This window comes from Haliaeetus leucocephalus, unplaced genomic scaffold (genome assembly GCF_000737465.1).
Source record: "Haliaeetus leucocephalus isolate CR32 unplaced genomic scaffold, Haliaeetus_leucocephalus-4.0 Scaffold306, whole genome shotgun sequence".
Lineage (NCBI taxonomy): Eukaryota > Metazoa > Chordata > Aves > Accipitriformes > Accipitridae > Haliaeetus > Haliaeetus leucocephalus.
Window position 1 is genome coordinate 4,574,887 of NW_010972742.1, and position 10,549 is coordinate 4,585,435.

The 10,549-nt window shown below is 55.3% G+C and overlaps 2 protein-coding genes across 2 annotated transcripts in view; one reads left to right on the forward strand and one right to left on the reverse strand.

Annotated features, from left to right (window-relative positions):
- Positions 1-5,293, forward strand: part of RAPGEF1 (Rap guanine nucleotide exchange factor (GEF) 1) — an 86,233-nt gene extending 80,940 nt beyond the window's left edge. Inside the window, exons 17-25 of the mRNA XM_010570887.1 lie at positions 180-272; positions 649-834; positions 990-1,074; positions 1,302-1,396; positions 1,822-1,900; positions 2,044-2,145; positions 2,575-2,672; positions 3,764-3,892; positions 4,505-5,293. Coding sequence (XP_010569189.1) covers positions 180-272; positions 649-834; positions 990-1,074; positions 1,302-1,396; positions 1,822-1,900; positions 2,044-2,145; positions 2,575-2,672; positions 3,764-3,892; positions 4,505-4,655 — 1,018 coding nt within the window. The 3' untranslated portion in view covers positions 4,656-5,293. The remainder of the gene's footprint in view (positions 1-179; positions 273-648; positions 835-989; positions 1,075-1,301; positions 1,397-1,821; positions 1,901-2,043; positions 2,146-2,574; positions 2,673-3,763; positions 3,893-4,504) is intronic.
- A 4,182-nt stretch (positions 5,294-9,475) lies between these two features.
- On the reverse strand, positions 9,476-10,374 carry LOC104834028 (proline-rich transmembrane protein 1-like). The gene is made up of 3 exons (XM_010571111.1): positions 10,039-10,374; positions 9,724-9,864; positions 9,476-9,622 (listed from the first exon to the last, which is right to left on the reverse strand). The coding sequence occupies exons 1-3, from the start codon at positions 10,372-10,374 to the stop codon at positions 9,476-9,478; spliced, it is 624 nt and encodes a 207-aa protein (XP_010569413.1).
- Positions 10,375-10,549: the final 175 nt, after the last annotated feature.

Below are 10,549 nucleotides of genomic sequence, written 5' to 3' on the forward strand. Positions count from 1 at the left end.
GGTGGTAGCTTAATACCATGTTAATTAGAGCCACATCAGTGTCCCTTATCTCCTGGAAATTGAACACCAGTTTCAGTCAAGACAGAATAGTACGCTATTCTAATGTTCCTCAAGACAGCTGTTAATTGCACTGATGCTGGTCTGACCACATTAAGTTGATTCTTTAATTTGCAACCAACATATGAGAAGTTTTGCCACTTTCCAGACACGTTTAAAAAGCGAGTCAGTAAGAACACCTTCTTCGTGCTGGTGAGAGTGGTGGATGAGCTGTGGTGAGTTGCCTTCTTCATTTCGGGATGGGAGATGTGGGGTCAGTAACAATACAGAAATCTGGCAGTTGCGAAGATGTGTTTTTTAAACCCCATCTATGATGACAGCTGAAATCCCTTACCCTGACCAGTGAGACACCTATAGTTCTGAACCCTCTTGTTGGAAGAGCAGGTTCTCAGTGTGTCCTAACTGGGTCAGTGATTTTAAAATAACCAGCAAAAGTAGAATCTCTGGGAGAGGAAGAGCTGGGAAGAGGAGGAATTTCAGTCACTCAGTTCTGCTTGTAGGGCAGAGTGACAAGACTCAGTACAGGTACAAACTCTGTAGCTCAGAGTCGTAGCTCTGATGCCTTCCCTGGGTTCTCCATCTTTCTCTCAGCTTAGTGGAGTTGACGGAAGAAATTCTGAAGCTGCTGATGGACCTGGTCTTCCGGCTGGTCTGCAATGGGGAGCTGAGCCTCGCCAGAGTGTTACGCAAGAATATCCTTGATAAAGTGGATCAGAAGAAAATGCTGAGCTACGCCAATTCCATCAAACCTCTTGCGGCCCGTGGCGTGGCAGCCAGGTGAGGAAAGATGCAAGTAACCATATCTTGGTCCTTTGAGAGACAGGGCATCCCTTTCTTGTGGACACAAGAGATTTCTCAGTCCAAAATACAAGAAAGGAAAGACAACAGGTCCCGTTTTCTTAGCCTTTATACTTCATCCTTGTTTCCTACAGGCCAGGCACCCTGCATGATTTCCACAGTCATGAAATAGCTGAGCAGCTGACCCTCCTAGATGCCGAACTCTTCTATAAAATTGAGGTACAGAGACGAAGATGGGGTAAGAGCGGTGGGAGGGATTTGAACACATACCCCCTGCAATCTCTGGTATTCCCTGCCAGCTCTCCAAACACACCCGTTGGGTTGTAGGAGACAGCTGAACTTGTGTCAGCAAACGGCTGTGACCACAGACTGCAACTGGGAATCTTGAGGCAGAAATCCCATTTTAATGTGTGGTATTTTCCCACCCTTCTCTTCTTCCTTGGCAGATCCCCGAAGTTTTGCTTTGGGCAAAGGAGCAAAATGAAGAGAAGAGCCCCAACCTGACACAGTTCACAGAGCACTTTAATAACATGTCCTACTGGTAAGGAGCAACTGTGGCACTGAACTGCGCACTGGTTCCCTTGTTACAAGTGGGATAATGTATATTTTTGCCCAGGAAGTAGATGCAGGGCACTTTTTAAAAAGACCCCAGAGCACAAGAGAAAAAGTGAGGAGGGTTGTGGGGGGCACCATAACCTGGAGGAATTATTGTCAGTACCGTTGAGCCCTTCAAACAAACATTCCCCTTGCAAGTAAATGCACTCTGAGAAGGGTTATTGTGGTCATCCTTGAAATTATTCTTTGTTGTTAATTAGAGTGCTCTATTTAAATTGGAATCATCATGAACTTTTCAGTATTGTTGATCCATCCTTATCAGTTAGCAGTTCTGTAAATGAAACAACAAGAAATCTGGCATCTGCTTAAGTGGGTTTATCTTTCTGGGTTTTCTTCTGTCTGTTCTTCCAGGGTCCGTTCAATAATTATGCTACAAGAGAAAGCCCAAGACCGAGAGAGGCTGCTCCTTAAATTTATAAAGATTATGAAGGTATCAGCTTGATTCTTGCTGTGAATCACACACACTGCTCCTTAAAGGAGCAGAGGAGTGGGACTTTCTGGTTGGTAGAGCTGTGTGATGCTAGAAGGCTTTTCAGATCTCTAGAGTGACTGGAATATTCTCTCTCCATACAGCACTTACGAAAGCTGAATAATTTTAATTCCTATCTGGCCATTCTTTCTGCACTGGATTCTGCACCCATCCGAAGGCTGGAGTGGCAGAAACAAACCTCAGAGGTGAGGAGCAGCGAGGCCTGTCATCTTCAGGGGAAAAAGATAACTGTGGTTACGGTGTGAAACAGCTGAGTGGTTTTAACAGCTCAGCAACGTCCCAGGGTGGAGGGATGACAGATAACTGCTCTCCAGTGGGTATAATGCCACAGTGCTGGAAGCCTGCAGCATGGCTGGGCATTCTGACAGCTGCAGGAGTGCCAGCGCAGTCATGGGTGAGAACAGCCTCCTCTTCCTCTCTCCAGATTGAAGGCTTGATGAGGCTGAAGGCAGTGAGGCTCTGTGTATGTGCACTCAGGGTCAAGCTGAGTAAATCAGTTGGAGGTGTTTGCAGGATGGCATTTAACTCCCTGGCCTGCGTGGCTCTCTGGGGAGAGGTTACAAAGAAAATGGGTTTGCAGCAGTGGTGTCAAAGTGGGCTTTGTGTTCTGCCAGGGCCTGGCTGAGTACTGCACACTGATTGACAGCTCCTCGTCCTTCCGCGCCTACCGAGCAGCTCTGGCTGATGTGGAGCCTCCCTGCATACCTTACCTGTGAGTTGGTATCTTCTTTCCTCTGCCGTTACTTCTGCACGTTAAAATGGTTCTTTCAAGGATTTCTCAGCAGCTTCTGCTCAGCTCAGCACTTGCCTTTTGCCCTACATCTAGAGTAAGATGGCAATGTGCCACATCAACCCACGTGCCCTCTCTGGAGCAATTTGTCCTGTGGCATAGGAAGGCAGGGTGGCAGCTATCTTTTTGTAAAGAAGGCTTTTGTCAATTGACTGTGGTAAAGGAAAGATCAAACAACTGGATCTTCAGTTGATGCTTTTTAACTATATTTTCTTTGGGGTCTGTGCACAGAAAGACAAATTTTCCCCTGAGGTGCAATGGATCCCACAGCTTCGAGCTGCTACTTGCTCCTCCGTGACAGCTCTGGCTCTGCTGGCTGCACGAGCTGGTGGATGAGGAGTCTGCTTTGCCAAACATGCTCCTTCAGCCTGTTTCTAGATGAAAGGTTGAAGCTGTTGCCCTTCTCCGTAAGGGCCTTCTGATTTAGATACGAGATTTGCTCTGGGTTTACACCAGTAAAACTTCTCCTGGTCTTGCTTTCTTCCATGGAAAGAGTTCTGTAGGAAGAGGTTGCATAGGTACATGCCACCTCATCTGGCAGGGGACCACAGCAGGGCTGTGCACAGACGTGGCCGACTAGTGGAGGCAGAGGGAGGAAGGCAGCACAGACCCCTTTTCTAGGGAAACCTCAACATGAGGGAAACCCTCTTGCATAAAACTGGAAGAAAGGTTTAACCCCTGGCAGGCATTTCCTGTTGCGACCTTCTTCCAGCCTGGTCCTCCTTTCCACGGAGGGTGAATGAGCAACCTCAGCGCCTTTAGCGTGACCATGAGTGCCTCGCCTCAGAGGTTCCTCAGCTGTGCATGGTGGGCTCCTTGCACCTGAACACCTTTGGATCTGCTGCTGGGGGCATGTTTCCCTTTAGTTTAAAGTTGCAGTGCTGATGGTGGCAGCCATGGGAGGCCGTTAGGTTGCCTGTGGCTCCCTTTTGGCTGGCTGTCCTGCCCCTGTGTGACTAACCTCTGTACTTGTTTGCTTACTCCCTGGCCCGCTGCCCCTTTCTCTCTTTCAGAGGCCTCATTCTGCAGGACCTGACCTTTGTTCATCTGGGAAACCCTGATTACATTGACAGCAAAGTGAACTTTTCCAAGCGCTGGCAGCAGTTTAACATCCTGGACAGCATGAGGTGCTTCCAACAAGTGTAAGTGCAGCAACAGGGAGGGCAGAGCTGGCTCTGAGGCACCACGGTGGGGATTGGTGTGGGGGGTCGTGGCTGGGGTGCGGGAGCCCCCGTGGAAGGGCAAGGGAGTCTAAGGTCAAAGCATCATGATGGAGATGTAAGGAGACCTGGGAAGGACAGGGCTCTGGTCACAGGCTCCTTCCCTCTCTAGGTTAGCTATGACTAAAAGTTGTGAAGACGTTTTTCCTATATTAGTTTTGAGATCCAGGGCAGTAAAGTTTTGCCACTACTCTCTTTCAGACAACAGTTTTTCCTCCAGGTTTTGCTGTTGCTGGTTCCTATGTTCTCCAGTTCGTGGAGGGTTTTCTTCAATGCTGTCTTGCAGCAGAGGCAGCAGATCTAACTGCTGATTTCAGTGTGATAGGGTCTTTTTTTTTTTTCCCCTCAATTCAGCAATGGGCATGATGGTTTTCCCCTTTTTGGTGTCACACCACAGTCACAAGTATTGGGCTCAGGTAATGCAAACCCCACAGCGCTGGATGTCCCTTAGGGCAGGGCAGGGGTGGCTCGAAGTTGGGAGAGGTCCCCAGGTAGACCCTTGTTTAACTGCCACCCTACTCTGTGGTTTTCCAGACATTACGACATCAAAAGAAATGACGACATAGTGTCATTCTTCAACGATTTCAGCGACCACCTGGCTGAGGAGGCCTTGTGGGAACTGTCCCTCAAAATCAAACCTCGGAACATTACGAGGCGGAAAACAGACCGAGAAGAGAAAACCTAGGAGGAGGGGTTGTGCGAGCGAGGAGAATTGCTCCGCAGATGCACCGAGGGCAGCTATGAGACTGGAGTTCAATGTTTGTACCTGTTACTGGATGACGCACCCTCCCTCCCAGCTGGCAGCGATCCCTGGGTGTGTGAATGTCGGGCTCTCGCAGCAGGCAAGAAGTGACGGCACGCGTCAGCCGTGAAGGGCAGAGATCAGCTGGTGCTCGCTGCACTTGCCCTCCTTCTCCTCCCGTCCCTCTGTGCCATGAATCAGCTTTAAACCCGGGGAGAGAGATTTGCGGAAGGAGGGTCCCATGCAAGTGTGTTACTGGTTTGCTGGCGGATTGCGTCTGGGAATACCCAGGCTTTTGTTTTCATCCACAAAGGAGGGTCAGCAAGAGCTCAGCACCCACAAACTTGTCTGCAGAGTGGTGTTCAGCAGGCAGCAGCCGTGGAAGCCAAGGGTTTGAGTCTCCCCTGCAATGCCACCTCGAAACATGTTCATCCCTAGGAGATGAGGATGGAAGAGTCTCCCGCTGCCTGCCAGAGGAGCTCTGCTTTCGGAGAGCTGCTTGTGTTTACAGGGGTCTTCGGTTTACCCCAGATCTCTGGCGCCTTCTTCATGGGAGGAAGGCACCGGTCGTAGATATGGAAGAGGCACTGAAAATGTGGGCAGGGACCCGCCATCTCCAGTCATCGTATCCCCCTCCTCCTCTCAGATCTTGTTATTTAAGCAACGGTAACCCCTCCAAACCCTGGAAACATTGACTACCCGAGGTACTGTGGTTCACTTGTCCTGTGAACCCGTATCTTTTAGTGATGGTACTAGCTTTTGCACAGTAAATGCTGTAGTATATGAGACTGTAAATATTAGTATTTAGAATCCATTGGGGATTTTTTTCATGCATGTCTGAATACCGATGGGTTTATAGGAAAAAAAGAAAAGTGCAAAACAGTATGTATAAAGTTCACAACCAGTGACAATGTTGTTCCAAGTGCTGGAAGAACGGAGGTTCGGGGCAGCCGCATGGGTGCTGGCTGTGGAGCGGGTGCAGGAGCCGAGCGAAGGAGCCAGTGGGTCCATTTCTGGGGTTGGAAATGGGAACCGGGAAGGAGCCCTGTGCCCGGCCGAGCTGCCCCGTCCCCTCCACCCCACTCCTCTCTCTTCTCACTGTTGCCAAATGGTTTTTTCAGGGGGTCCCCATCTGGCTGACCCTTGGTGCTGTGCTTCGTGATCCACGCTTTGGCAGGAGCCCCAGCAGATCCCTGTCCCCAGTCCCGCTGTGTCGGAGCCAGCAGGGCAGGGGCAGCCCGGCATGGAAGAGCGAGGGGGGGGGTCTCATTTCCCACACACGCAGCGTTAACCCCAATCTGTTTGGTGTGCCTTATTCAGCCCCTCTGTCCCCTCTTTGTGTCCCACCCAGGGTGTCCTCCCTAGTGCAGCCCCAGCCAGGCCATTTCACGTCCCTCCCCTGTCCCCATCCGATGGTTTACAGTGTGGTCGTGGGTTTGAGCGTACGCTGTAGGTTTTAGCAGCCTTGCGAGGCCTTTCTCAGCACCGTGTCTTGTGGTCACAGGTTTTTACAGAGTTCCGTCTAACAAAATCCTGCGGTTTTAGGACAGCGGCTCACAAGGAATACGGGCAGGGTGTCTGTGTCACAGAGCATCCTTAACTTATTTCTCAGTAGCAACTCCTTGTTTCCTAAAGCCTCTGTTTATTCTGGGTGAATCAGAGTTGCAAGCACTTCCTTCTAGAAACAGATTGCAAAGTCTTAGCTGGCTCCCTGCAGACGGCAGCTCTGCCCAACGGGTGGCAGGAGGGAGCGACAGCAGTGTTGCCCCATTTGTAGGATTGTACCCCGCTCGATTATTTTCCTGAAGATTTAGGCACAGGACTTGTTCAGCAGCCAAATGCTGAAGCACAGAGAGACCCCCCTGCCCGCTCTGGCGTCTTCTGGGGGAGGAGAGCATGGGGTCCAACACCGGTTCATGCTGTGCAACCCCAGAGCAGGAGGAGCAGGGACATTCCTGCACTGAAATGGGGCATCCAAGCCAGAACATTTCAAAAACAGTTTGTTTTTATGGCACTAAAGGGCATTGGAGCCCTGTGTCATGTCCAGCTGAGGCTTTGCAATCCCCAAAGGCTTCCCAGCCTCCATGCAGGAAGTAATCTTGTGTTTTCCTTTGTAAATAAGATTTAAAAAAAAAAAAAAAAAACAACACGGCGAGACTGTGAAAAGGCAAATACACCCCGTGTCTGGCGCAGGCTTCTCCCCGGCCAGCTCCGAGCACCTCCCTCGGACGGTGTGCTGTGGCACAGGCTGTTTCTAGGAGTGTCGTGAGCGGTGGTAGCACTAAAACCGCAGCCCATCGCTCCGCTTTCCCCGTGCGGGGGCTGTGGGGGTGCAGCGTTCATGGCTGGGGCTCCATGCCACGGAGGTACAGGAGGGTGCACCTTGTCTTCAGCCCTGCTGGGATGCTCATCTCCTCTCTTGCTGGCAAGCGGGAGCTGTTACTAGGTTCTTCCCTGCACTTGAAACCATGATCCCTCCTAGCACCAAGGCGGGGGGGTCTCGCTCCCCACTCTCCGCCAGCCCCCCTGAAAGCCAGAGGCTCAGCCCGCGGCATGGGGACGGGAGGTCTGCGTGGCCGCAGCACCTCATCCAGCATGGAGGGGCCGTGCCCCCCGGCTTTCCTGCTCTGCTTCTCCCCTTCGCTCTGCGGCCATCCCCAGCCGAGTGGGCTGTCCCAACCATGGCTCCTGGCTCGTGTCCTGACCTCGGGCCAGGCTCACAGGGCTGGAAGGACCCTAAAGAAGGGTCTCCTTGCCCAGAGCAGCTTCAGGTTTGCTGACCAGAGACCCCCCCCTCTCCAGGAGCAGCACCCCTGGGGAGCAGAAGCCCAGAAGAGCAGCCCTTCGCAAGACTGGCCATGAGCGTGTTCGCCTGTCTGCCAGGCAGCGTTCTCGAGACCGTCACCTCTCTTTTGGGGGGAGGGAGGGGGTCTCAATCCCCTCTCTGCGCAGGGCAGGGAGCAAAGAGAAGCGATGCCCCCGGTCACCAGCCCCCTGCCCCGCTCTCAGGCCCCCTCACCCACCCCCAGCTGTTTGGTTGTACTATATATTTACCACTAACCCAGTCCTGATGGTGGCATCTTCCTGCAAACATTTCAGACCTGTAACTTTTATATAAAAGACAAATAAACACCAATAACAAACCCGCCTGATGATCCTGTTTACAGTGCATGCAGCAGTCTGTGGATTAAAGTGACAATCGAATCCACTTCTGGCGCTGGTGTGGCCTCGTGTTTTCTCATGTGCCCCTTGGCGTTTTCCTCTGCCCTTGGCCCTTTCCCCTGTAAATCTCTTCCTTACCTCCGTCGAGATGGTCTCGCCCCAGTACAACCCAGTACAAGCCCTACACTTGGGAGGGGATGTCTGCTCCTGTCACCTTCTTCTGGGCACTGATGTCCCCCGTGTCGGGGGGTCTCGGTTCCCCAAAACACACGTAGGCAGGCGTGTGCCTGGCCACAGCCCAGCCTGTACGGCAGCCGCATGCCGGGCGGCCGAGGGCTATAAATAACCCCTGCGGCGGCCTGGGCGGCCGAGCACGCTCCCGCGCTATTTCAGTCCTGGACGGGGTTCAAAATTCCTCTGGAAATAATTGGCATCGGCCAGCTCGGGAGGAGGATGCCCAGACACTAACCGAGCATGTACCCCCCCGGCTCACTCGCCAGGGCTGGACCGGGGTGCCGCATCCCACCGGCCCGACAAAGCGCGAGGGGGCTGCGGGGTCTGTCGCAGCCCCCTGGGAGACAAGACGGGAGCGTGGCTGTGAGCAGAGCCGGGGCCTGGCATGGGGCACGCTGACATCCCCGCTCGGCTCATCCGAGCAGCCTTTGGAAGACCCAGCGGCTGGTTTTCCCCTTCCCTGCAGCAGCTCTGCGAGCGGCACCCCCAGACCTGGGGCTGCTGCATCCCCAGCACGGCCCTGCGTGGGCTCCCCTTCCCCAGGGTCTCCCCGGGGTCCTGCTTGGGCTGGAGCCCCGGCACCCACCTGCTTTGGGAGGAAACCCTGATTTGATCACTGACAGCAGAACTTAGCCTGAATTTTGTGGTGGACAAAAGCCGCGGGGCGGGGAGGGGAGGTCCTTGGTGTGCAGAGAAAACAGAAGCTTGGGCTACACCTGTATTTTATTTCAATCTGGAAGCAGCAAGAAGGTGGTGATACAGCATGTGTGTGTATTTGTGTGTGCAAAATTACCGTAGAGGCTAAATATATGGGTTTGTATCTTCTCACATTATTAATGACCAGTGAGGGCTTCTCGCACGCCCAGAGCAGAGCGGCTGCACGCCTTGGCCCCTCCGTTACACCTTGGCCGTTTGCTCCAGCCCCGGTTCTACAAGACGCTCCCTCTGCACCAGAGTCCCATTGGACACCTCCAAGTGACGGTCCGTGGTAACGGGGTTCAACATCCCGCAGCAGAACCTGATGCCGGACATGGTGCCGCTGCTCTGACGCGGCTCCTTGCTCAGAGCCGGCTCCAGCGGGACACAGCACCGCCATCGCTTTGGTCTGGGTTCCTCCTGCCTGCGGGGCTGAGAGCGGGCAGGCGAAGGCACGCGTGGCTCTGGAGCGGCTCCTCGCCCCGCCAGGAAGGACGGACGCTGCCCCTCAGCCCCGATAACGCTTTGTGGTCACCCGTTTCCCGCAGCAGCCCCGGTGATGCCATGCGGGGACTGCGGCCGCTCCACCTGCCCGTGCCCACCCCCCCGGGCCGTGCTGAGCCGCAAGAAGCCCCCGGCGCACGTCGTGTCCCTGGGGTTCGGGGTCCCTGTCATAGGTACAGGGCCACCAGGACGTAGACGACCCAGCTGATGGAGGCGAACAACCCGAAGAGGAGGCTGAAGAGGACCAGCGACTGGGCTTTTTTGGATGCCGCGTTTGCCTGGGCCACGTCCCCACGGCCGAGCGCAGCCCGGGTCTGGTGCGAAGGGGAAAGGTTAGGAGAGACCCGCAGTACCAGGAGGGGGGAATTCGAGGTGCCGGGTGGGTTTGTGTAAATCAGAACCGCGCGGTCCTTACCTCGTGGGAGTAGAGGAGGGCGACGACCCCGGTCAGCAGGCAGCAGAAGACGGTCACCAGCACCGACTCCACCATGTAGTCCTTGGGCAAGCGCTGCCCACAGCCGGCGGGTGATGGCCCCGTGCTCGGCTGCCCGTCATACTGCGACGCGGGGCAGGGGGCGGTTAGAGCTGCAGGACCCCCCCACCCCGGCCTTGTACCCCCTCTTGGGTCGTGCTGCTCAAGCATCGTTTGGGGCGCCGCTTGGGACCCCGCAAACCCAGGAGGGGGGGAATAAGGGGTGACCCCGCTGCGGTCAGGGTGAGGGATACGTACGGTGGTGTAGGGCAGGGGTGAGGGTGGGATGCCCTGGGGTGGGAATGGTCCTGGCCCCCGCCCTGGCTGGTAGAGGACGGGCGCTTGCTGGGAGAAGCCGGCCGGGAACGGCGGGTAGAGGAGATGAACGCTCTTGGGGTCCGGGGGGGAATAGGGCGGCGGGTCGCCCTCGAAGGCCGCGTTGCTGACCGCCGCCGCCACCACCGTGGGTCCGTCCCCGTTGCCCGTGGGGGGGTCCCAGCGGGTGCCGGAGCTGGACGGTCCCCCGGCCGCCCCGCTGCCACCCCCTCGCTCCGGACCGTGGCCCCGGGGCCCGACCGGCGGCTCGCCCTCCATCCCACCGAGCGCCCTGCGGGGACACGGAGGCCGTGGGCGGAGGAGCGGGCACAGCCCCGGCCCACCGACCCCAACCGTGTCCCCCCCCCCGGAATTAGGGTCGCGTTTCGGGCTGGGACTGGCTCTCGCAGCCGAGCCCCCCCCCCTCCCCCCCCCCACCCCCGCCGCACCGCAC